We start from the raw sequence: 25071 nt of genomic DNA, 5'->3' as shown, positions 1-25071 counted from the left end.
TGGCCACTCAACTATCCCTTCGGTTCCGCCCAGTGGTGTCAACTGGGTTGACAACGCCTAAGTGTGCGCATGCGTTCCAGCGCTACCGCTTTTGGACCTCTCTTCTTTTAGACCGGGACTCTGCGCACGCCCAAAGGGCTCCCCCGCGTCTTAGCGCTCTACCACCTTCCTGCGCGTGCGTCGGGTTTTCTGCCTTCAACTTTTCCTTTTCCGGGTCCCAACTAGGCCTGTCGGGCGCATGCGCCACTGCTGGCTGGCGGCTCGCGGCTCCTTCCGGCCTCCCCCTTGGGCCGGGTCCCGCAGTAGCCGGGCGAGCGCTGAGACCGAAGCGAGTGACCTGTAACCCCGGAAGTGGACCTCAGGGTCCCGGGGCTCTCCCCGGGCCGGAGCCGAGGGAGCCGTCGCCTGCACCCTCGGAACACCCACCCCACGCCCATCTCTGGATGCCGCCGACGGGTGTCCGGCCCGTGCCCCGCGCTTGCCTACCGGCTCGGCCCCTCGGAGCAGTTCTGGGCCGGGGGTGGGGGCCTGGACCCCGCCCCTGATGAGGCTCCACCCCCGCGTCCAGGCCTCGCACCGCTGACTGCCCGGGTCGGCCCCGCCCCCTGCCCGCCCCCTCGCCCGGCAGACCCCTCTCCCCGGCTGGGGGAGGCCATGGCGTGAGCGCGAGGCCGGGCCCCGGGGCCCTCGGGCGCCAGGCGGGGCATGGACCAGCGGCCGCCCCCATGAGGGTCCCGGGAGGGGGGCGCGCGCAGCAGCGGCGGGGCCATGGGGTCGCAGGTGTTGCAGATCCTGCGCCAAGGGGTGTGGGCCTCGCTCACTGGCGGTTGGTTCTTCGACCCGCACCAGAGCACCTTCTCCAACTGCTTCCACCTTTACGTCTGGATCTTCCTGCTCACCTTTCCTTTTTTGCTGTACATGGTGAGATGCTGCCGCCACCTGTAACTCCCGCCGGGGAAAGGGAGGGCAGATGTCACGGAGGGGTGCCAACCTGGCAGGGTTTGGGCGCTGTGGGGGTGGAGAGAGGACTCACTGCAGAGTGTGGGGTATATGGAGGAGTGGCCAAATTATTCCTTAATTGGGTTGGGTGACCTTGAGCCTCTCAATTGATTTCTCTCCAGTGAGAGGATAGAACCCCTTGACAGGGTCCTTGTACCAGTTGTAAGGGATGGGTGAGGAGGTCTTGTGAATTTGTGAAAGCTGGCTGTGACTGTGGTGGTAGGTCTACCCCGTGGGGAGAGGGGACAGGGCTGCGTGAGGAGGAACCTGACTTGCTGCTGCCTCCAGGTCCTGCCCCCCAGCGTGATGGTGGCCGGTGTGTACTGCTTCGTGGTGGCTGTCATCTTCACTACCATCAAGACCGTGAACTATCGGCTACATGCTATGTTCGATCAGGGCGAGATTGTGGAGAAGCGCAACTCGACCATGGGGGAGCCAGAGGAGGAGCCTGCGCAGGGGGACAGCAGTCTGCCCAGGTGAGTGGGGGAGGGGCTGTGTTGGGAATTAAGGGGTCCTAGTGCCTGGGCTTAAGCCTCGGAGCCTTAGGGACATTGACTTCAGGAGCAGGTGAGCACCTGTTCTGTGGTCAGCCCCAGACTTGTGAGAGGACCCTTGAGAAGAGAGGAGTGCTGGGGATAGCAGAGGAAATATAATCTCAAGGGAGGGGGAGGTTAGCTGAAAGTTGATGCTTTTCTTCACTGCTAGGGACCCTGGTGTGGAGATGACAGTGTTTCGGAAAGTGAGTTCCACACCTCCGGTACGCTGTAGCTCCCAGCATTCTGTGTTTGGCTTCAACCAGGTCTCGGTGAGTGGTCCCTACCCTCGGCCTGTCCCACTCCTCTCCTGGGAGCCTGTCCCCACTGGGGTATGTCCCGAGCCTACTTCTTACTCTGTTCCTTCATTTCTCTCTTTGTCTGCTCAGGAGCTGCTGCCCCGGATGGAGGACTCTGGGCCCCTCAGAGGTAGGTGGCTGCTGGCTGTGTGGAATGAGAGGGCACCCCGATGTCTTGAAATCCTGCTGACACCTGTGGGGCCATGGTTGCAGACATCAAGGAACTGGTGCGTGAGCAGGGCAGCAACAATGTGATCGTGACCTCAGCGGATCGAGAGATGCTGAAGCTAAGCTCACAGGAGAAACTGAGTGAGTGGGCATGATCTGGCAGGGGCTTGTGGGGAGGATTGGCTATCTTGTCTTTGAGTCACCCCAACTTTTGCTTCCCCAGAGCTCTCTTTGTCCTTCAGGATGGGGCCTTCTCGTTGTCCTGCCCCAGCTGGGCTCTGGGGAAGTGGTGGCCACAGGATCCCCTTAGTGGCTGGTTCTTTTTGCAGCATGCCTTTTCCTCATCTTGTCTTCCTTTTTTCTGATAGTTGGAGACCTTCCCCAGACACCCCCGGGGGCTGCCCCAGACCCCTCTCTCCCCAGCACAGACTCTTCAGAACGTTCTCCCTTGGCTGGGGATGGAGCCCCCTGGAGTGGGAGCAGTGTGGCCGACACTCCCATGAGCCCCCTTCTGAAGGGGAGCCTCAGCCAGGAGCTGAGCAAGAGCTTCCTGACCCTGACCCGGCCTGAGCGGGCCCTTGTGAGGACCAGCAGTCGACGGGAACAACGCCGGGGAGCAGGCGGCTACCAGCCCCTGGACCGGCGGGGCTCCGGTGAGCCCACGCCCCAGAAAGCGGGCTCCTCGGATTCCTGCTTCAGTGGCACTGACAGGGAGACGTTGAGCAGCTTCAAGAGCGAGAAGACCAACTCAACCCATCTGGACAGCCCCCCCGGTGGGCAAGCCCCCGAGGGCAGCGACACAGACCCCCCGTCTGAGGCTGAGCTGCCCGCATCACCAGATGCCGGAGTCCCGTCTGATGACACGCTGCGTTCCTTTGACACAGTCATAGGAGCAGGGACGCCACCGGGCCCAGCTGAGCCACTCCTGGTTGTGCGGCCCAAGGACTTGGCCTTGCTACGGCCCACCAAGCGGCGGCCCCCCATGCGAAGACACTCCCCGCCTGGCCGTGCCCCTCGGCGGCCCCTGCTTGAAGGTGGGGGCTTCTTTGAGGACGAAGACACCAGCGAGGGCAGCGAGCTGAGCCCAGCCTCCAGCCTCCGCTCTCAGCGCCGCTACAGTACTGACAGCTCTTCTTCCACTTCCTGCTATTCCCCCGAGAGCCCCCGTGGTGCAGCAGGGGGACCCCGGAAGCGACGGGCCCCCCATGGGGCTGAGGAGGGGGCTGCTGTGCCCCCCAAGCGGCCCTACGGGACCCAGCGGACGCCTAGTACCGCCAGCGCCAAAACGCATGCCCGCGTGCTGAGCATGGATGGGGCCGGGGGTGATGTCCTAAGGGCCCCCCTGGCTGGCTCCAAGGCTGAGCTGGAGGCCCAGGCGGGGGTGGAGCTGGCTTCTGGTGAGCCTGCTCTGCTGCCCGCTGAGGCCCACAGGGGACCTGCTGCCAACCAGCCCGGCTGGCGGGGGGAGCTGCAAGAGGAAGGTGCTGTGGGGGGAGGTGAGTGCCCGCTCTGCTGGGGGCGTGGGGGCGGTGAACTAGGTAGAGGCTTGGGTTTGGACAAAGGCCAGGCTGGAGTGGAGCTGGTCAGAGTTGGCTCGGCCTCTGTCTCAGGCAGCAGGTGGATGTGGACTGAGTGGTTGAGTGATGTCTGCTGAACCCCTCAGATGAGCAGGGCTGGGAGATCTCAGACACCTGGCTCCAGGTCCTGCAGTTAGCACAGAGCCCCGTGCATCGGGGACTCTGAGCGTCCACATTCATTCTCCTGGGCCACCAGCGGGGCAGGGCAAGAGCGTGTCCTTATTTCCAAATGTGGAAACTGAGGCACAAGCGGTTAGGTGACCTGGCTAGGCCCCGGAGGCAGGACACGGTTGGATTAGGCCTGACCTGATCAGGAGCAGCTGCCAGCGCCCCCCCACCCCCCCGCCCCCGTGTCCGAGGCTGTGTCCGAGCCTCTGTGGCTTATGCACGGGGCCTCTCCCTGGGCAGCAGCTGACGAGACTGGCAAGCGGGACCGCACGAGCAGTGTGCGGCGGACTCAGGCCATCCGCAGGCGCCACAATGCGGGCAGCAACCCCACCCCTCCAGCCTCTGTCATGGGCTCGCCGCCCAGGTGAGCCCCTGCCGGTCGGTCGGAGGGGTGGCGGGGGCCGGTGGCTCTGAGTGGCGCTGACCCGCGGGCTGGCCCCTCCTCAGCAGCCTGCAGGAGGCTCAGCGCAGCCGGGCCGCCTCTCACTCCCGGGCGCTGACGCTGCCCTCCGCCCTGCACTTCGCTTCCTCCCTGCTGCTCACGCGGGCCGGCGCCACCGTGCACGAGGCCTGCACCTTTGATGACACGTCCGAGGGTGCCGTGCACTACTTCTACGACGAGAGCGGTGAGCCCCTCCCCCGAGTTCCGGGGGCCCGGCACCCCCTCTCCCTCCTGCCGAGGGTCTTCGTCGTCCCAGTGGCAGTGCTCGCGCTGTTGGCCACGGACCACCCGCTCAGCCCGTGGTGACTGCTTTCCCTGTGCTGCCCGCCATCAAACCTGCAGTCTCTCTGGGACGTGGGTGGCCTCATTATCTCTGCTCTGCCTGTGAGGAAGCTGAGGCACGGCCTGAAGTCACAGCTGAGCAAGTGGCAGAACAGGGACTCGAACCCAGGGCGGGCTGACCTGCAGGCCCTCTCCTCCCCAGCTCGGGGTTCCTAGGGGCTGGGCTGCCATCCAGGGGAACTCCTCACTGGGTGGTCCATGTGGGTGAGGCCTCGGTGCCCCTGTCCCTGACGTGCTGCCTTGTGTCCCATACCCCTGGCCCAGGTGTGCGGCGTTCCTACACCTTCGGCCTAGCTGGAGGCGGCTACGAGAACCCTGTGGGGCAGCAGGGGGAGCAGGCAGCCAATGGAGCTTGGTGAGTCTCCAAGCTGGGGCTCTCCTGGCCAGCAGCCTGGCAGGTTGCCGTTTCTGGGGATTTTCTCATTTTCTTTGCTGTGCTGGGGCAGGGACAGCTCAGAACCTTCAGGAGAAGAGAGGGGGAAGCAGCGAAGGGCAGGCGTACGGGGATCCTTTGACACTGTAGGAACGTGACATTTCTGGGCAGGAGGCCTCCAGGAAGCCCAGGGCCTGGGAGGCAGGCACTTCTGCCACTGGCTTCCTCTGGATCCTCTGTGATCCTCTTGGGTATCTGAGCAGCCCCCTGAGAACCCCAGTTATGGCCTGACTTTGGCCTTAGTCCCACCACTGTCCTGGGGCTCTCCAGTGGCTCCGATCTTCATGGCTGCTGTTCCTACAGGGACCGCCACTCGCATTCCTCCAGCTTCCACTCGGCCGATGTCCCTGAGGCAGCGGGTGGCCTGAACCTGCTGCAGCCGAGGCCCGTGGTTCTGCAGGGCATGCAGGTGCGCCGTGTGCCCCTGGAGATCCCGGAGGTGAGGAGCCAGTGGTCAGGGAAGGACCTGTAGGAGGGGCCGCAGCGGCAGGGGGCGCAGGGCAGGTCGCGGAGCCCAGGTGCCGAGAGGGACAGGCCGCTCAAGTGAGGGCTCTGGGGGCCCGCGTTTGTGTCCTGACCTTTGATGGCTGGCCCTGGGTGTGCGGGCTCTGGATCTCTGTGGCTCAGGGAGTCGTTCGTTCATTTATTCAACAAGTGTGTATGGAGAATCTTTTTTATTCTGGAGAGGCCCACAGGGAGCTGGGAGGGCGGGTCTCTGCGGTGAAACCCGCAGAAGAGGTCAGCTTACCCGGCCGTGGCCTGGCGCTCCGTGTGCTGGGCCTGGGCGCGTGGCATGGCTCCGGGCACTCTGTCCCTGCTCGTTACCATAACCTCCCGTTTCACTCTGAAAGCGTCCCGCTTTGGATAATAATTTACGCGGTTAGTCTAGGAACAACAGAAGCGTTAAGGACGTGCAAGACGCAGACTCTAGAATTTAAAGAATTATGGTAAAAGGGGCACCCACACACCTAACGCTCAGGGTCACAGAACACATGCAGGGCCCAGAAGCCCCACGTGCCCCTTTCTGATGCACTTATTCTCCTTAGTTGTCACACAGGAGGGGCACCATGGTCCTGACACAGCCGATGGCCACATCCAGAGGCAGGGGCCGTGCATCTTTGGCTCTGCATGGTATCCCCAAGGCCTGGCACAGGGCCAGGCCCATAGCTTGCCCCCTAAGTATTTGCTGAATGAAGGGCACAAGAAAGTCCAAGAGATTGAGTAGCTTGCCTAGGGCGTCACAACACGGCCGTTGGCACCCAGGCCTCTCGTCAGGGCTGGTGCTCTATGTGTTCAGCGCGGGGTGGTCAGAGTGACCCATGATGGCTCTGTCCAGGAGGACGGCACCATTTGTACTGGGTCCCACAGGACAGGGTGGACTTCACTGAGCCCAGGAAGAGGCAGGAGAGGCTGCCTGAGTGGGGAGGACAGACGTGGGCGCTGGCGACTCTGGCCCTCGGCAGCCCCAGCAGTCCCCAGCAGCCATTGAGCCATGTCCCGGGGACCTGGAGAGAGGAGCGCGCCTTTGTGATGGAGCAGCAGGACAGGCCACAGGGGACTTTCTTTCTGTGCTGTGCTGAGCAGATGGCTGACAAGCCAGTGTGCACTGGGAAGGGGAGTGGTGGCAGTGGCCCGTGTTGGGGGGCGAGGGGCTGATGGCTGCGGCTGTGGGGACCGCAGTTTGACCTGCTGGACCAGGACTCCCTGCACGAATCCCAGGAGCAGACGCTGATGGAGGAGGCGCCGCCGCGGGCCCAGCACAGCTACAAGTACTGGCTGCTTCCTGGCCGCTGGACGTCCGTGCGCTACGAGCGGCTGGCCCTCCTGGCCCTGCTGGACCGGTGAGTGCCTGGCCCCGGGCCTTCCGGACCCTCTAAACGTGTGGAGCCCATCACGGCATCAGAGAACCTAATGGCGGGGGCCACTGAAGGTGCCTCAGGGGCTGAGGTCTGTGGTGGGGTTTGACTAGGTCCTTCTGGGGTATAAAGAGGTGGCCGAGTGGATGGTGCTCTAGTTACTCCCTGTCCAAAAGCCCTGCTCCCAGCTGTTCCCATCCAGTCTGTTGCTTTTGTTTGCTTCAGTGTTAAGAGTTGATGAAATTGAGTGCTGTCGCCTAAAAAAGCTCCTAAACGCTTTATCTGAGTCTTCCCATTTCTTAGGGGTAATTGAGGACCAGGAAGCCAGAGAGGGAAGTCAGATGACTTTTGTTATCTGCGTGGATGGCTTGGGCCTAGAACCTGTGGCCCGGCTTCCCACACTCTGGATTTCCTCCTGGCACTGCAGTGGGCGTGTGTCGGGCCCCGCCTGTGTGCATAGCACGGCCTGTTTGATTGGGGCATGCGTGAGCCGCAGACAGGCAAGCCCCTCAGTGGTGGCCCTTGGAGCCTCAGGGTCTGGAAGGGGCGAAGATCGGGATGCAGGGCAGCAATGGGGCAGCTTCCGGGAGCAGGGGCCACCCGGCCCCGTCCTTGAAAGGGATAGGTTCGCATATCTAGAGGAGGAGGGGTGGTCTGGGCACAGGCTCAGAAGTGGGCCTTTGTGGCTGGGTCTTGCCCTCCTCCCCACTCCACCTGCCTTTGCCCCACTAGCCGGGAAGGAGATGGGTGTGCCCTGACCCTGCTGTCTCTCCAGGACTCGGGGGCTGGTGGAGAACATACTCGGCATCGGCCTGAGCAGCCTCGTCGCCTTCCTGGGCTACCTGTTGCTGCTCAAGGGCTTCTTCACGGATATTTGGGTGTTCCAGTTCTGCTTGGTCATCGCCTCCTGCCAGTATTCCCTGCTGAAGGTCAGGCCTTGCTCCTTGCGTTTCCTTCCCTCGCCCACCTCTTTCTAGATATCTCCATGCCCGCAACCTGTTTTGAGGGGCGTGAGCTCGAAAGCAGAGAAGGTGCTTAAGATCCCCTGTAGTCAGCCTCCCATCTTACCCATGAGAGAACCGAGGCTCAGAATGGTGTAGGGTCCTGCCCTGGCCACCCCTGACAGTCCGGTGGTGGAACTGAGCAGGTCCTGGGGTCTCTGACCCTCCCTTGGGCTCTGGCTCTCATTGCCAACGTAGCTGCTGTCTCTTCCAGAGCGTCCAGCCTGATGCGGCATCTCCCATGCATGTGAGTACCAGTGCCTTTCCCCACGAGGCTCGGGCGTGGGCCATGGGTAGGGGCTGAGACAGGTGTGGAGGGGTCTGGGAGAGGCAGGGCTCCCTTACCACCCCTGTGGCCTCAGATCCTCAGTCCTGCTGCCCTCACCCTGCCAGGCTTTCTATCTTGGATCCAGGGCCATGGGCAGGGCACAGGAGCATGCATGAGCCTGTGTGTGTGTGCGTGGACGTGCGTGCGGGGTGGTCAGCTGGGGAGACCTGGCCCCTCACCGTCCTGCTCCCCAGGGCCACAACTGGGTGATCGCATATAGCCGGCCTGTCTACTTCTGTATCTGCTGTCTGCTCATCTGGCTGCTGGACGCCCTGGGCTCAGCTCAGCCCTTCCCCCCCGTCTCCCTGTACGGCCTCACCCTCTTCTCCGCCTCCTTCTTCTTCTGTGCCCGTGACGTGGCCACCGGTGAGATCGGGCAGCGTTGAGGTGGCCCCGGGGAGTGAGGGCCCGAGGGTGACGGGCCAAGGGGTGGCCTGCAGGCTGACCGACCGGACCTTTGCTTTCCCTCCCTGACAGTGTTTACCTTGTGCTTCCCGTTCGTCTTCCTCCTGGGCCTCCTGCCCCAGGTCAACACTTGCCTCATGTACCTGCTGGAGCAGATAGATATGCATGGCTTCGGGGGCACAGGTATGGGGCCCATAGGTGGCTTGGGGGTCGGGAGGCAGCGTGGGGCCCAGAAGGGGCTGCGGCTTAGTTATATGGCTCCAGCCTTTTGCTGATCTTTCTCCTCTGTTTATACTGTGGATCTCAAGAGCCCATCTCTTCCCCCATCCTCCCCCCAAGCAAGTGGTTTAAACTCAAGAATGCCAGAAGCTCTGAGGACCTCTCAGGGCTCAGGGAGCAGACAGCAGTGGGCTGGGGATGGGTCCCAGGGAGGTTAGCCTGTGGGAATTGAGGGGCAGCGGGGTGGGGGTGAGGTGGGATGCCAGCAGGTAGGAGTTGGTCTTTACCTGCTCTTTCTCCCCCCTCACAGCTGCCACCAGCCCGCTCACGGCAGTCTTCAGCCTGTCCCGCAGCCTGCTCGCTGCTGCCCTGCTCTATGGTTTCTGCCTTGGGGCCATCAAGGTAGGGATGACCTGTGGGGTGGGGGGCATGCTGAGGCCCAGGGGGGTCATTGGGACAGGACTGTGAATTGGGATCAGCAGTGGCTTCTCCCATGGGGGGACCCCCCCAGCACCCCCCACGCTTACCCTTGCCTCCCTTGACCAGCATGGGTTCTCTCCCCAGACTCCTTGGCCGGAGCAGCACGTCCCTGTCCTCTTCTCGGTCTTCTGTGGCCTCCTGGTGGCACTGTCCTACCACCTGAGCCGTCAGAGCAGTGACCCCACTGTGCTCTGGTGGGTGCCCGCATGTGCCTGTCCGTGCGCATGTGTGTGTTTGTGTGAGTGTGCATGGCAAGAGTTGGCGGTGGGGATCTGTGCACGTGCCTGTCACCGGCTGACCCTGGAGCCCGCGGGAGGAGGGGCGGCTTCCGCAGACCCGGGCCCCTGCCTTTTCTCACCCACCCCAGGTCCCTGATCAGGAGCAAGCTCTTCCCCGAGCTGGAGGAGCGGAGCTTGGAGACAGCTCGGGCTGAGCCCCCAGACCCACTGCCAGACAAGATGCGCCAGTCGGTGGTGAGAGGCTGGAGCGTGGGGTTCTAGTCTCGGGGCGGAGGGCTGCCAGAGTGCGGTCGGCCCTGGGCTGGCGGGCACCCACACTCGTGTGTCCCGGCCTTGCAGCGTGAGGTCCTGCACTCTGACCTGGTGATGTGTGTGGTGATTGCCGTGCTCACCTTCGCCGTCAGCGCCAGCACCGTCTTCATCGCCCTGAAGGTTCGTGTGGCCTGGGCCACCCCTGCCCCCTCGCTCTTTGCAGGAGCCTGCTTAGCTTGAGGGCCCCTGGCCGCCATGGCCTCATGTCCTTCTCCGCCCAGGCCCGTGCCCCGGCCCCGTGGTCTCCGTGGCCCACTCGCCTAGGCTGAGCCTCCGGCCTCCCCCTCTTGCAGTCGGTGCTGGGCTTCGTGCTGTACGCCCTGGCCGGGGCCGTGGGCTTCTTCACGCACTACCTGCTGCCACAGCTCCGCAAACAGCTGCCCTGGTTCTGCCTGTCGCAGCCTGTGCTGAAGCCGTCTGAGTACAGCCAGTATGAAGTGCGAGGTGAGTGCCTGCCCCGGGGCGCTGGGGTCCCTCCACCCCTCCTGCCCCTGTTGGGGGGCGGGGTATGTGCAGCCTGGTGAGAGCTCAGAGTGCCAGCAGGGGGCAGCCTCTGCCCATGCCCCCGGTCCCCACGCGCGCGCGGCCCCGCAGCAGCCCCGCCTGCCCTCCAGTCCTGCCTGCTGCGCCCCGGCCAGGCCCCTGCTTGCCTCTCACGCTGCCCGCCCTGCTCTTTCTCTGCTCCTCTTGCTTTCTCTGGGGAGATGGAGGATGTAGAATTCCAAGGCCCTAAAGGGTTCTGTCGTCTGGAAGGATTGACTGGTTGCCCATAGACTAGGTCTGCCAGGCCGATTTTCATTTGGGCTGTGTGATAAAGCGCCTCTAAGCCTCGGGTTCGTCACCTGGATCTGTTACACGAAGTTCCACATGCCCTGTTCTGCGTAAGCGATGAAAGATTTTGCCCACTGGGCCGGCGTTCCCATGTGGCTACAGTCAGCTCAAGCCGGGGGGCCAGTGACCTGTGATGAAGGGGCTGTAGCTCGAGGTCACCGTGTGTGTGGGCCTCACCCAGCCTGCCTTGGCTCCAGCGGGCATCGGGGATGTCCTCATTAGGTTTGTTTTTCCACACAGCAGAATGGGCAAGGCGTGTGCCCTGAGACCCTGAATGTCCTGCTCGGGCCTCCTCGCACTCATTTGAGCTGCCACAAAGTCTCTGGGGACCCGCAGAGCCGCGGTTTGCCTTCCCTCCAGGCCCCCTCCAGGCGTGCACCTGACCTGGCCCAGCAGTGGGAGGGGAGCGCGGAGGGTCAGCAGTCCTGCCTCCCGTTGTAGGCGCTGCGCAGGTGATGTGGTTTGAGAAGCTGTATGCCAGCCTTCAGTGCATCGAGAAGTACCTCATCTACCCTGCCGTGGTGCTCAATGCCCTCACGGTGGACGCCCATGCCGTCGTCAGCCACCCGGACAAGTTCTGCCTCTAGTGAGGACCGCCCCCCCGCCCCCCACCATCCCCGTCTGCATTCCCATGGGACACGTGGGACACTGAAGCCCACAGAGGGAATGACGCCTGCCTCAGTTGCCCCAGCAAGCAAGCAAAAGCAGTTCTCGAGCTCCTGACGCTCTCTGTTGAGACAGTTGCCTCTTTGAAAACAGATGTGTCTCCCAGATGTGTCTCTAAAGGGGGACCCCTTTAGAGAGCAGAGACTGAGCGTCCCTCGCCCACAAGAGCAGGGCCCAGCTCGGCGGAGCCCAGGCCAGGGCCGGGGAGGGATGGGCCCCGACCCCCTCCGCACCCCCGCGAGTCCCACCTGCCACCTAATGCCTGTTCCTCATCCACAGCTGCCGGGCGCTGCTGATGACGGTGGCTGGGCTGAAGCTGTTGCGCTCAGCCTTCTGCTGCCCACCCCAGCAGTACCTGACCTTGGCCTTCACTGTCCTGCTCTTCCACTTCGACTACCCACGCCTCTCCCAGGGCTTTTTGCTCGACTACTTCCTCATGTCCCTGTTCTGCAGCAAGGTGAGTTGGCGGCCACGTTGCCGGCTCTAGGCTGTGCGGCGGGAGCAGAACCTGTCTGTGTTGGCAGCGGGGAGAACTTCCCCAGGGGCCTGCAGCCCTGTAGTTGCTGCCCCACATCGGCCCGTCGTGGGCCTTTGCAGCGCATGCCCCAGGGGCACAGAGGAAGCTGTGGTTCAAAGCACCAAAGTGACATGCCTTGGGTCCCCCAGAGAATTGGTGACCAGCCAGGACTTGAATCCAGGTCTGTCTGACTTCGCTGCCTGTTCTCGGAGTCATGGCCCTTCACCACCTTCCTCGTGAGCAGTTACTAGGTAGTCAAGACTTGGCCTTGTCCTCTGGAAACCAGCCTCTGAGCTCTGCCCCTTGGCCGGCCACAGCCCTGGGGAGCAGTTAAGAGCTGAGTTTCAAAAGCCTCTGGGGCCTGGATAGATCTAGACTGCTCTGCCACACTGTGGGATCCCCTGGTGTGGGGTTCAGTGGGGGAATCACTGAACAAAGAGCCATTCCCTGACACTGTACCGGAGGCCTGTGGTGGTGCCTGCCATGAGACCCCAGCATGGCCCTGAGCCATTTTCTCTTTTACATGGGCATTCTAGTCTGGCTTCTGGTCTGGTCCAGGATGGTAGAGATCCAAACTGTGCCCCCCGTCGGAGGGCGGGGCCCGTCTCAACTTTCAATATCATGGTCGAGGCCCAGCCTCATCACTGACTTATGGCTTGAGCAAGTCGTCATCCTACCCTGCTTTTTCTGAACTTTCCCATCTGCAAAATGGGGCAAGAATAGGAAGCTCCCAGGGTGGTCCCGCCAATAGTCGGCTAACGCTCCCTTAGAGGGTCTGCTAACAATAACAGGTGCTTTGAGCCAGGTCCAGAGAGAAAGGGCTGGGAGTGATGTTGAGCTTGACTCCCACACGGGCAGCCACTGGGGTAGCCCTGAGGCTCTGCATGGGTCCTTGGCTGACCCCACCTCTGTGAGTGACCTGCGTATCTTTTCCTTTTCCCTCTCCGACCCTGCCAGCTGTGGGACCTGCTGTACAAGCTGCGTTTTGTGCTGACCTACATCGCGCCCTGGCAGATCACCTGGGGCTCTGCTTTCCACGCTTTCGCCCAGCCCTTTGCCGTGCCTCGTACCCAACCTGCTGCCCGTGGCCTGGGGTGGGGGGCGGCGTGCGGGGAGGACGGTGGCCTGGATGGGGGCGCGCGGGGCAGGTTGATGAGAGTTAAAGGGTGGTGAGGGAGGCTAGGGAGGGTCCTGTGTGCCCGCCACCTCCTTGACTCGTGCCCAGACTCGGCCATGCTGTTCGTTCAAGCTCTGCTCTCGGCACTTTTCTCCACGCCACTCAACCCCCTGCTGGGCAGCGCCGTCTTCATCATGTCCTACGCGCGGCCCCTCAAGTTCTGGGAGCGCGACTACAAGTGAGTCTCGAGGGAGCAGGCGGGTCACCCAGAGGGGCCTCGGAAGGTAGGGGAGCTTGGAGCCCCGGCGGGGCGCAGAGAGAGGCCGCAGCAGGGATGCAAGTGCTTGGGCATGGCAGGCTTCAGGTGGCTGATCTGATGAGCGCAAAACTTGAGTCCGTCCAAGCCTCGGGCTTATCCCCTGTTCTTCCTGGCTGTGTGGTCCTGGGGGAGTCCCCTCACGTCCCGGAGCCTCGGCCTCCTGTGAAATGGGACTCTCATGGCATCTGCCCAGAGAACAGGGGTGTGGGCTCCGAGGCCGCAGTGGTGGGCTGGCGGGGATCCTCTTTGGAATCTGTCGGCCGACTATGTTTGTCATTCTGTCTGAACAGCACTAAACGTGTGGATCATTCCAACACCCGCCTGGTCACACAGCTGGATCGGAACCCCGGTGTGTACTTGGCCACCCGGGGGCCTCTAGGGCAGCGCCTCCCTGGGGAGGGGGGCTTGCTCGTCATTTTGTCCATTTGTCTGTCTGTCCTGGGTCTCAGGCGCTGACGACAACAACCTCAACTCCATCTTCTACGAGCACTTGACACGCTCGCTGCAGCACACGCTGTGTGGGGACCTGGTGCTGGGCCGCTGGGGCAACTATGGCCCCGGCGACTGCTTTGTCCTGGCCTCCGACTACCTCAACGCCCTGGTGCACCTCATCGAAGTCGGCAATGGCCTCGTCACCTTCCAGCTGCGTGGCCTTGAGTTCCGGGGTGAGCCTCGGGGCCTGGGCCTGACGTTTCATAGCGTGTGAGGGCTGGGTTCTAGTCCAGCCCTGCCCTGGTTTGCGCGGTGACCTTGAACAAGGCACTCTTCCTCCCTAGGCCTGGGTTTCCCAGTATGAGTGGTGAGGTGGCAGGGTCTCCTTCGGCCAAGCCGTGTCCCTGTCCTGACTCTGGGTCCACAGGGACCGAACAGGCTGTTCTGGCAGAAGCGTGGGCCTGGAGCTCTGGGTTCTCCCATCAGCTGCCCCTGACCTGCTCTCGGTCTTGGGCTTGGCTCAGGTTGGGTGCCACATAAAGTCCCTGGTGGGTGAGCTAGTAGCTCTTTGCCCTCAGGAAGACGCACATGCTGGATGTCAGCCTCGGAAGAGGCCTCTGAGGGTACAGAGGGGCTCGAGGCACAGCTCACGAGTACTGTGAACCTGAGCAGGTCACTTCTATGAGTTTCAGTCTTTGCCGTGGCCTTTGGGAGTCTGGAGGAGGAAGGGTCGTGCATTTAGTAACGGTTGCTCCCGGCATCCCCAGGCAGGGAACGGTGAAGACCTGGGCACTTGCTAGGCGGAAGGCGGGCAGGGAGGTCCCGGTGGCCCCCTGACTGGGCGCCGCGCACCTGCAGGTACATACTGCCAGCAGCGCGAGGTCGAGGCCATCACGGAGGGCGTGGAGGAGGATGAGGGCTGCTGCTGCTGTGAGCCCGGCCACCTGCCGCGGGTCCTGTCCTTCAATGCCGCCTTCGGGCAGCGCTGGCTGGCCTGGGAGGTGACGGCCAGCAAGTATGTGCTGGAGGGCTACAGCATCAGCGACAATAACGCGGCCTCCATGCTGCAGGTCTTTGATCTCCGCAAGATCCTCATCACTTACTACGTCAAGGTACGGCCGGCGGGTGGCTGGGCAGCAGGGGTCCCTGCTAACGATCGCTCACTGACCGGGAGCATCCTGAGTGTCATCTTCTGGTTGGTTGGGAACCGGTTTGCCCAAGGGAAGCAGAGGCCTTCGAGAGTTTAAGCATTCTCCAAGATGCCACCCACCACAGGACAGCAGGCCTCAGGGGCCCTGGCAGCTTGTGTGTGGCTGCAACAGTGGGGCGTGGGGGGCCGGGGCTCGCTGTCACCCTCCTCTGGAAGATGCACCTTGGACAGTGAGTACGGGGGGCAGGTGGGCAGCGTGGGCAGGGATCCCCTCGCTGGGCTGCTGGTCCTGGGAAGGGCAGCTGCTGAGGCCAGCCTTCTAGACCCCCGGGAGCCTGCCCCCCTCGCATCAGCACAGAGGGACGATGATGCCAGCAGTGGTAAGTGATAACCATAGGCGTGGCTGCCCAGCAGTGGTGACTACCAGGGGGCAGGCTCTGTGCCAGGCACCACTCCTGAGCTGGGTGAAGCCCATCACACCCTTCGAGAGAGATCCCGATGTCTCAGCTGTGGAAGTTGGCTGACGAAACGAAGTGATTAGCCTGAGGCCCCAGGATCAGGAGAAAGTGGCGGAGCCGAGCTCAGACCCAGGCCCGGGCCTGGTGCTCCAAGCCCCTGCGGGCGGTGTTGAGGGCTGTGAGGCACAGTGTGGGGTCCAGTGGGAGCCCTGGACTGGGTTCTGGGAAGCCTCCTTTGGGATGTCACCTCCTTTGCTGTGCCTCAGTTTATCCCCTTGAGGAGGAGGGGTCACTGTAGTTCTGCGAGCGGACAGGAGTGATGGCCCCCAGAGGAAGGGCACCATGGCAGTGAGGTGAGGGTGGCTCCTGCCCACGTTCCCTCTGCCCTCAGCAGCTGCCCCGGGGCTCCCTGTGCGGGGCCGGGGTAGGGGGAGGCGTGCTGGGGCCCAGGGAAGCCTGCTCACCTGAGGTTCTCTCTAGGGCAGTCCTCTGCACCTCCTAGCTGTCCTCTTGTCTCCGTGGACATCCCATCTGTGGCACACACCAGAGAAGCTGTAATTCCTCTGTTGTTTTTCCCATCCACGCAGCCACCCCTAGCGAAGGGTGTGCGAGCCTCACGCCCCTCACCTTCACCAAGAAAGACGCTGTGGTCCAGACAGGGACATTCCTAGTCTCAGGTCATCCGGGGTCACAGTTCTGTCCACCTTCTTCCCCCACTGTCAGAGAAGTGCCCTTACGCAGGTCACCCTGCTGCTTCCCGCAAGCCCAGCTCAAGGCCAACGCGGCCTCGTGGCCGTGCACCAGGCACCCAGCCAGGCCCGGGCTGGCAGGCCGAGATGAGCCCCGCCCCTGCCCAGTTTGCCACCCCGTGGGGGAGCTCACCGGCCACAGCCACAGCTGCCTCACAGGCTGGGCACGGTCAGAGCAGGGTAGGGGTGTCCGGAGGACCTGGGGAATGCTCTGCCATGTGAGTTGGGGCTGCCGGGGCAGTGCCTGGTGGGGGATGGCAGCTGTTGAGGGCAGCCTCTCGGGCCTGCGTATCCCACCAGAGCTACCCTGCTGGACGTTCCTACTCCTGCTGCCTGGGGGCCCTCTGTTCGTGGCCAGCTGCAGTACCCGCCCCAGCCCTGGACTTCCCACCCTGTCCCCGGGCACGGGGCCAGCCCCATCGGCTCCATCCCAGGGTGGCACATGGAATCCCAATAACCTTCCCGGTTGCCAACTGCCAGCCTCACACCGCCCATTCGTCCTGCCCGTCTGCCTTCCAGAAGCTCTTCTCCGTTGGCTCAAACCCCTGTTCAGCAACAAGCATCTCCTGAAAGGGTACAGGAGCCTCTGACTTTGGACACAGGTTACGTGCCATTGCCTTTTTTCTGAGAGGAATGCCCTGTGGCTGTCAGACCTCAGCTGCCTGAAGGGACCCAGGACCCACAGGCACTTAGGCCCCACTGGCCTGTAGGCAGCCCCACTACCTCAGCCTGACCTTCCAAGGCCTCTGAGATCTGGATCCCACCGCGGAATGGTGTGGAAGGTCCTGGGGGCTCCAATCCTAGCTCAGTCTGCCCTGCTGTGTAACCTCAGGCAAGTCTGCTGTCTTTCTGAATCTCAGTCTCTTACAAATGGGGGATCTTCTGAAGCAAGCAGGCGAGCACTTGCCACAGTGCAGAACCTTCCAGGGGATGCTTAGTAAGGGGGGGCTGCTTCCCGGCAGCTTTCTCTCTTCTCCTCCCTGGCCTCGGAGAGGGGAGCAGACTAGCCTGTGTAGCTTCAGGGAACTCAGAGGAGACACGAGGTGGGTGTCCTAGGTCGCATCCTGGTGCTCTCTCTTCCGTGGCTAGGGCATGACCCCAGTCACTGGCCCCAGCTCTGATGCCTGCCCTCTCCTCCCAGAGCATCATCTACTACGTGAGCCGCTCACCGAAGCTGGAGGCGTGGCTCAATCACGAGGGCATCGCAGCAGCCCTGCGGCCCGTGAGGGCGCCGGGCTACGCTGACTCGGACCCCACCTTCTCACTGAGTGTGGATGAGGACTATGACCTTCGCCTCTCCGGCCTCTCACTGCCTTCCTTCTGTGCGGTGCACCTTGAGTGGATCCAGTACTGTGCCTCCCGGCGCAGCCAGGTCCGGTCCCCACTACCCTGGGGCTGCCCCCCCGCCCCACTCCCAAGTTCTCCCTTCCCTGTACGGGTTCTCTTGCTCTCAGCCTCTCTTGGTCTGGGCCCTAGCCCCCACCGCAAGTTCCCTGTCCTGGATCTGAGTGGGGCTCTGGGGACGGGGTCCTTGTGCTGCAGCCTGTGGACCAAGATTGGAACTCGCCGCTGGTCACGCTGTGTTTTGGCCTGTGTGTGCTGGGCCGACGGGCCCTGGGGACAGCCTCGCATAGCATGTCTGCCAGGTGAGTGCCACAGGTCCATCCGGGTCTCCTGTGTTTTCCTCTATCCTCTCCGTAAAGAGCTCTGGGCCAGCAGCCCCCAGGAACCGCATCAGCCCTTCCTTAAGGGCGGCTCCTCCCTGTGGGCAAGGCGCCTCCCAGTTCTAGACCTTGTGCGTTCCTCACCACCCCGTGAGGGACCTAGACAGAGACCAACCTTGTCAGGATGGGGAAGCAGAGGCCCAGCATGAAGAATGGTCTCAGCTCAGACCCCTGTGTGGAACGCCAGAGCTCCGAAACCTTCACGCTCCCCTGTTCCTTCTCTCCCCCAGCCTGGAGCCCTTCCTCTACGGCCTGCACGCCCTGTTCAAGGGGGACTTCCGCATCACCTCCCCGCGTGATGAGTGGGTCTTTGCTGACATGGACCTGCTTCATCGTGTGGTGGCGCCCGGGGTTCGCATGGCCCTCAAGCTTCACCAGGTGGGGAGAGGTGTGCCCAGGTAGGGTGGGCATGTGGGGGATGAAGCCCCTCCACAGGGCAGGGGCCACTGACCCAGCCTCCATCCCGTTGGCCCCGCAGGACCACTTCACATCCCCAGATGAGTACGAGGAGCCGGCCGCTCTGTATGATGCCATCGCCGCCAACGAGGAGCGCCTGGTCATCTCACATGAGGGTGACCCGGCCTGGCGCAGCGCCATCCTCAGCAACACACCCTCACTGCTGGCTCTGCGCCACGTCCTGGATGACGCCTCCGACGAGTACAAGATCATCATGCTCAACCGGCGCCACCTCAGCTTCCGAGTCATCAAGGTGCGGAGGGAGGGCCCTCCCCCCCCCCCGCTGGCCCCCCGGCCCCCCCCCACGCCTGCCCCCGGCCTCCCCGCCCCGCCGGCCCCCTGGCCCGGCCCCCTGACCCTTGTGCGTGGCCGCCCGCAGGTGAACCGCGAGTGCGTCCGCGGCCTGTGGGCCGGGCAGCAGCAGGAGCTGGTGTTTCTGCGCAACCGCAACCCTGAACGTGGCAGTATCCAGAATGCCAAGCAGGCGCTCCGCAACATGATCAATTCGTCCTGTGACCAGCCACTGGGCTACCCCATCTATGTGTCGCCCCTTACCACCTCGCTGGCCGGCAGCCACCCCCAGCTGCGGGCACTGTGGGGCGGCCCCGTCAGCCTGAGTGCCATTGCCCGCTGGCTTCTGCACAGCTGGGAGAGGTGAGCCCTGTACGCCGCCCTGAGCCCGCGGGGCTGAGGTCCTGGAGTGGGAAGCAGAGGCTCAGCGAGGTGAAGCAACTTCCTCCTAGGGCTCAGAGTGAGGAAGTGCTGGAGCCAGGCCTGGGCCCTCAGAGCCGACACCATCCCAGAGCTGACCCGCCTTCACGCTGCGCTCCCACAGTTGAAGGTGGCCTTTCGCCTTCAGAGCCGTCGATAATGCCTCTCTTAGAAGACCCTGCAAAGTAGATGGCAAAATCTCTTAGAGATGGGATCCTGGGGCTCAGCGATGTTAGCTGGCTTGTCCTAGAGCTGGGGACTTGCGCCTCTGCAGTCTCGGGCCCTCCCCCTGCCAACCTGTCCCCCCCCCCCGCCACCCCCATCCCAGGCTTCATAAGGGCTGTGGTGCCGGTTGCAACAGCGGTGGGAACGTGGACGACTCGGACTGTGGCGGAGGCGGCGGCTTGACCTCCCTCAGCAATAACCCCCCCCTGGCACACCCCACACCTGAGAACACAGCAGGTGAGCTGGCAAGGCCGGCCTGAGCCAGTGGGCGAGAGCAGCCTAGCTGAGATCTTGACTCTCTTATCTGTCTCCCACAGGCAGTGGCGACCAACCCCTCCCTCCCGGCCCAGGCTGGGGCCCTCGGCCTTCCCTGAGCGGCTCTGGTGATGGGCGCCCCCCTCCTCTGCTGCAGTGGCCGCCCCCTCGGCTCCCTGGAGCAGCCCCTGCTTCCCCCGCCCCCACTGAGGGTCCCCGGCCCTCAAGGCCCCCTGGCCCTGGTCTCCTCAGTTCTGAGGGTCCCAGTGGGAAGTGGAGCCTGGGGGGTCGGAAGGGGCTAGGGGGCTCTGAGGCAGAGCCAGCCTCAGGGAGCCCCAAAGGAGGCACTCCCAAATCTCAGGTAAGGGTCCTGTGGAAGGCTTGCGTCCTGAGCTACTCAGGTCTGCTTTTCCACCAACCTCTCTCCCCTCTCCTAGGCGCCCCTAGACCTCAGCCTCAGCCCGGATATCAGCACCAACGCCTCCTCGCCCCTCAGAGCGGCCCAGGACATTCCTTGCTTGGACAGCAGTGCTCCTGAGAGTGGCACACCCACTGGGACCCTGGGTGACTGGCCTGCCCCTGCTGAGGAGCGTGAGAGCCCGGCCGCCCAGCCCCTGCTGGAGCATCAGTACTGAGCGGCCTGATACCCTCTGGATCCCAGCCCCAGCCCCAGGATTCAGCAACTTGGATCCCTGGTCTCTGGCCCCTTTGCTGGACCACAGAACTGAGTGGCTTTGGCTTCCACATCTGAATCCTCACCTCTGGCTGCCTTAGCTAGAGTATCAGAACTAAGTGGGCCAGATCTCTGACCTTGATCCTTGATCTCTCATCCCTAGTCCAGGGCCTGGGCTCCCCAAACTGAAGCAGGCAGCTTCCCAGCCAGGCCCTAAAAGCCAAACCCATGGGCTGGTCCCGCTTCGAGCCCGAGGCCAGGACTGACTTGACTTGGCCCCTGGGCCTGCACTGCCTGCAGGGGCAGCCCCCTGGCCTGGACCTGGGGCTGAAATGTGGGAAGGGTGGTTTCTTTTTTTCTTTCTTTCTTTTTTTTTTTTTTTCGTGCTTCGGAGACACCAGAATTAATAACACTATTTTTGATTTTGGTTGGTGTTTTCTTTTTCTGACTGGGAATGTTTGGGTGGAGGATAGAGGAGGGTGGCCAGGTTAGGGTAGATGAGCACAGAGAGGGGGATAAAGAATGTGGGGCTGGGTTATGATGGAGATAGCGGTAAGACCCAAGTGGGGTTCAGGTAGGCTTAGGTCCCTTCCCTCACAAGTCTATTCCTTTTTTTTTTTTAAGATTTTATTTATTTATTTATTTGAGAGAGAGAGAGAATGAGAGACAGAGAGCATGAGAGGGAGGAGGGTCAGAGGGAGAAGCAGACACCCTGCCGAGCAGGGAGCCTGATGCGGCACTCGATCCCGGGACTCCAGGATCATGACCTGAGCCGAAGGCAGTCGCTTAACCAACTGAGCCACCCAGGCGCCCACAGGTCTTTTTATAGTCCTTTTTAAACCTTGATCTGAAGTTCATTTTGTCCAGTTTCTCACCTCTGTATTTTCAAAGACTTCCAGCTCATGAGGCTAGTGCCTAAAATTATCAGCCTTGACCTTGGCGAAAGCCTTACTCTGAGCCTCAAGTTCTCCAGCTTATAAAGAAGAGAGGACACCTAAGGTGTTTTAAGAATGAGAGCGTGTGGAGAGCAGGGTCTAGTGCTTAGTAAGTGCTCATAGTCACTGTTTCTGGGCACCTGCTGTGTTCTGGTGCGAGCCGAGGGGAGGGGGCTGCTAAACACTAGGAGTCCTGCTGTAACCCTCCCAGTTGGTCTGGAAGGCAGGTACACTTTTCTGCGTTTCTCAGCTGAGGCTGGAGGCGCAACAGCGCGCGGGACTGGGCCTGGCTCTGTTTGGGTGCTCGGACTGCGCGCCAGCCTTACCAACGGCTGGCCTCCAGCCCCCGCCCTCGGGGCTTCCCGCCGCGGACTGCTCCCAGGCCGGCCCCGCCCCCTCCGCGGCGGCCCCGCCCCCCGGCCCGGCCCCGCCCCTAGGCGGAGCCAGCGCCCGAGCGGTAGCGGGAGAGGCAGCGGGACCCCAGCGCGGGAGGCGGCCACCAGGCGGGAGCCCCAGAGGTACCGGCGGGAGCGGGGGAGTGGAAGCACCGCGGTCGGGCCCGACAGGGGTAAAGGTGGCTTGGCGTGGGCCCGGGTGGTGTGTATGTGGAAGGAGGGTCCTTGCCGCGTTCGCCGCCTGCACCCCCCCTAACCTCCGTCCGGGCTCCAGTCCCGAGTCAGCACGTCCAGTCCCCTGCATCCGGCCGGCGGCCCCCACTCTCCTCTGCGTGACGGCCCGGCCCTGCCCGGCCAGTGTGAGGGCGATTGGATGCGGCAGCCCCCGACTCCTCTGGGCGGCGCTGGCGACTGCCCCTGCTGCCGGCTGTGTGCGGGGCTCCCCCTGTCCTGGGGCTCCCCTGATCTCAGGGCGGCCTCCTCCCCAGCCTTTGCACACCGCCACCCCTCACCCCCCCCCCCCAGTCTTGGGTCTGGCCTGGGAGGAAACATCTGTCGCGCCCCCTGGCAGCAGAAATGGGGTCATGACCTCCAGATGTGCTGGGAAGCGTCCAGCGGCTCCTCCTGGGGCAGCCAGGCCTTCCGGATCTGTGGGGGCGGGGCCGGCCCTCTCCCCCCAGTGACACAGGCTGCGAGGAATGTCCCGGCCTCAATGGACCCTGTGTGAAGCTGCCGGGTGGGGGGCAGAGCCCAAGAACACCCCCCAAGGCAGGGCCAGAGCCCAGCACTGGGCCAGAACAAGAGGCAGCCCATGGGCTGTGCACACACACGTACACAGAGCTCAGCCCACATGGAACAGGGGCCTCCACAGCTCCCCTCTCCCATGTCCCCTCCCACCCCAACACACACATCACAGCCCAGACCCAAGAGCTTGGCACATAGAGCAAGGGCCTGCCTGCCTCACCACCACATACTTAACACATGGCCAGCTTCACACTCTTGAACCTCCTTTCAGTCTCCCAGTGGTGTTGGCAAAGGGCAGAAGGTTTAACCCCATTTTAGAGATGAGAGAACAGAGGCTAGACATTGTCCTAGGAGAAACTATGGGAGGAGGCACCCCAAGCTTGGAGGCCTACCCTTGCGTGGTCCTGGAGCTTTAGATGAGGGCTGCACGGAGCCCCTGCCCCCACCCTGTCCTAGCCCAGCCACACACAGTGTCACTGGAGGATGCGCGAAGACCTGCCAGCAATTGTCTGTGTTCCCAGTGGAGGGTCCCACATCCCTGCCCTGCCTGCCCACACCAACCTGGGTTCACCTGTGGTGGCTTCCCCTCCCCACTTTCTCACATCACCCTTTGCATCTGCCCTTGGTCTTGACGCATTTCCTCATTTAGCAGGTCACTGGCGCCTTGGGTGTCTCAGTCTGACATCCTGTGAGACTTTGAGCCTCAGCCCAACCCCCACTCACCTCACACCTACCCACACAGGGACAGGAGTGGGCAGGTACTGCACTGTTTAGGCCTGGGAGATTGACAGACCCAGGTTCAAATCCTAGCCGTAATGTGGAATTACTTCAGGCAAGAGCCTCCCCTTATCTGGACCTCAATTTAACCATTTGTCACATGGGCCTCAGACTTCCCCGTCAGTATCAGTGAGCCCAGGTAGGCAGAGGTCCCATGGTCCCAGTTCCTGTAAAGGAGCTTCATCCGTGTGACTCCTTCCCCTGCCCCCAGGCATGGCCGCAGTCACCTGCAGAGAGTGGGCCTGGCTGGGCCTGTCCTTCAGGCCAGGGTGATGGGTCCCATGACTGCACTGGTGTGATCCCAGAACCTTCCTCAGGATATGGGGCTGAGCAGGGGGCTGGGCTCAGAGCTGGGGCCACTTCCTGTACCAAAGGAAGTCCTCTTGTCGTTTCTATTGCCCTGCCAGTGCCCCCTGGGAACCCCTGTGTCCTTGAGGTATTGAGGCCATGAGGGCCAGGGCATTGAGACTCGGCTTCTGGGTGCTCAGCTCCTCAGGGACCCTGGAGGAAGTGGGAGGAGCAGGGAGGAAGGTCTCTGGGGACAGGACGTCCTCCCTTTGTCAAGTGGGCCGGACCCAGACACCAGTGGCCCCATGGGTTTCCCGTCCGTGCGGGGACAAATCATCTATCTGACTGGGCCAGGACTTGGTGGGGACCCTCATTCTGGGCCCAGGCCAAAGCCAAGGTGTGTGAGTGGGAACTGAGGGACCCTCGCAGCCCGGGTGCTGCCCAGGTTCCAAGACCCCCGGGGCCAAGGCCGGGACAGCCCAGGCCCTGGCCCTGCCCAGCGCTTAGCTGGAGGAGGGGGCTGGAAACCTCAGCCTGAGGCAGACAAGGAAGTGGCCAGGAAAGCGGAAGCGGCTTTGATGGTCGCGGAGGGGGCCGGAAGCCAACGGCGTGGTGGAGGACCAGGCTGGGGGCCTGGGTTCCTGTTTTCTCCCCAGGCCCCTCTGAGCAGCCCCCTCCTCCCTCAGGGCAGGAACTGGCCTGCCGCCTGGGCACCAACCACCCGTGCCCGCCAATGCGACCCGGCCCCCGGAGAGCCAGGCCCACAGCACGCCCATGTGGGCCGGCGGCGTGGGGAGCCCTCGGCGGGGCGCGGGCCCTGCGCCCACCGATGACCTCTTCGCCCGCAAACTGCGCCAGCCTGCCCGGCCGCCGCTGACACCGCACACCTTCGAGCCGAGGCCGGCCCGGGGCCCGCTCCTGCGCAGCGGCAGCGACGCGGGCGAGGCCCGGCCCCCCACGCCAGCCAGCCCTCGTGCCCGTGCCCACAGCCACGAGGAGGCCAGCCGCCCTGCCGCGGGCCCCACCCGGCTCTTCACTGACCCGCTGGCCCTGCTGGGGCTGCCGGCCGAGGAGCCAGAGCCCGCCTTCCCGCCAGTGCCTGAGCCCCACTGGTTTGCCCACTATGACGTGCAGAGTCTGCTCTTTGACTGGGCTGCCAAGCCTCGGGGGACAGGGGGCCACGCAGAGGCCGGCTCTGGGACTCCGGCCTCTGCTGAGGACCCATCTGCCAGCTCGGACCTGCTGCTCGAGGCGCCTGGCTTTGTGAGTGAGCTCGGGGGTGAGGGCGAGCTGGGCCTGGGTGGACCCGTGTCCCCACCCGTGCCCCCTGCACTGCCCAACGCCGCCGTGTCCGTCCTGGAGGAGCCGCAGAACCGGACTTCAGCCTACAGCCTGGAGCATGCAGACCTGGGCGCTGGTTACTACCGCAAGTACTTCTATGGCAAAGGTAAGGGGGGGGCGCTGCCTGGCTGGGCGGCAGCCCCTGTCACCTGAGGGGCACACAGGAGGGCTCATGAGTTGTCCTTTCCCTGTTAAGTTCCTGGCCATATGAAGGATCATGCTCTGCCTCTGGGGCCAAGACTGCCCTGCGGAGCCTAGCTTTAACCACCTTCCCAAGGCCTTCGGCCTCCGTCTGATTCATCCTCCTACCCCTCCGGGCTGGGGAGAGATTTCCTACCAACATTTCTGCGAGGTGAAAACTGAGGTCTGAAAACCTCTGCACCCTTGTGGGAACCTTGTTCTCGTCAGTGGCCGGGAGGGAGGGCCGCATACAGCCTGCCGCAGAACATGGGCGTGGAGTGCGGGGGGGGGGGGCCTTGAAGGATCTAGGCCTGGAAGCAGGCAGGC

The 25071-nt window shown here is 63.1% G+C and overlaps 2 protein-coding genes across 9 annotated transcripts in view; both read left to right on the top strand.

The window, feature by feature from the left end:
• Positions 1-298: 298 nt before the first annotated feature.
• PCNX3 (pecanex 3) lies at positions 299-20511 on the top strand. 6 transcript variants are annotated; one of them, XM_081797768.1, is made up of 35 exons: positions 303-921; positions 1288-1475; positions 1705-1804; positions 1922-1961; positions 2045-2140; positions 2368-3495; positions 3988-4108; positions 4195-4370; positions 4793-4883; positions 5265-5400; positions 6642-6802; positions 7593-7746; positions 8033-8065; positions 8341-8512; positions 8624-8734; positions 9081-9172; positions 9335-9444; positions 9618-9723; positions 9829-9921; positions 10095-10245; positions 11074-11218; positions 11578-11755; positions 12773-12881; positions 13041-13170; positions 13542-13600; positions 13701-13916; positions 14542-14795; positions 17182-17412; positions 17583-17686; positions 17995-18142; positions 18243-18473; positions 18600-18874; positions 19260-19393; positions 19474-19772; positions 19849-20511. In XM_081797768.1, the coding sequence occupies exons 1-35, from the start codon at positions 769-771 to the stop codon at positions 20044-20046; spliced, it is 6123 nt and encodes a 2040-aa protein (XP_081653894.1). In that variant the 5' UTR covers positions 303-768; the 3' UTR covers positions 20047-20511. The 6 variants fall into 6 exon arrangements, with proteins under 6 accessions (XP_081653897.1, XP_081653894.1, XP_081653892.1 ...); XM_081797766.1 differs by having other exon boundaries at positions 4192-4370; XM_081797767.1 differs by having other exon boundaries at positions 3985-4108.
• A 919-nt stretch (positions 20512-21430) lies between these two features.
• Positions 21431-25071, top strand: part of SIPA1 (signal-induced proliferation-associated 1) — an 11825-nt gene continuing 8184 nt past the window's right edge. The window contains exons 1-2 of one of the 3 annotated variants that reach the window (XM_081797785.1): positions 21431-21537; positions 23910-24670. In XM_081797785.1, the coding sequence (XP_081653911.1) occupies positions 23998-24670 (673 nt within the window). In that variant the 5' untranslated portion in view covers positions 21431-21537; positions 23910-23997. Of the gene's footprint in view, positions 21538-21853; positions 23621-23909; positions 24671-25071 lie in introns of those variants that run through there. The other 2 variants (XM_081797784.1, XM_081797783.1) reach the window with 2 other exon arrangements.

Source organism: Leptonychotes weddellii, chromosome 11, assembly GCF_054177405.1.
Source record: "Leptonychotes weddellii isolate Sample4059 chromosome 11, ASM5417740v2, whole genome shotgun sequence".
Classification (NCBI taxonomy): domain Eukaryota; kingdom Metazoa; phylum Chordata; class Mammalia; order Carnivora; family Phocidae; genus Leptonychotes; species Leptonychotes weddellii.
The sequence above is the reverse complement of the archived record's forward strand: the minus strand, read 5'-3'. Positions and strand labels throughout refer to the sequence as shown.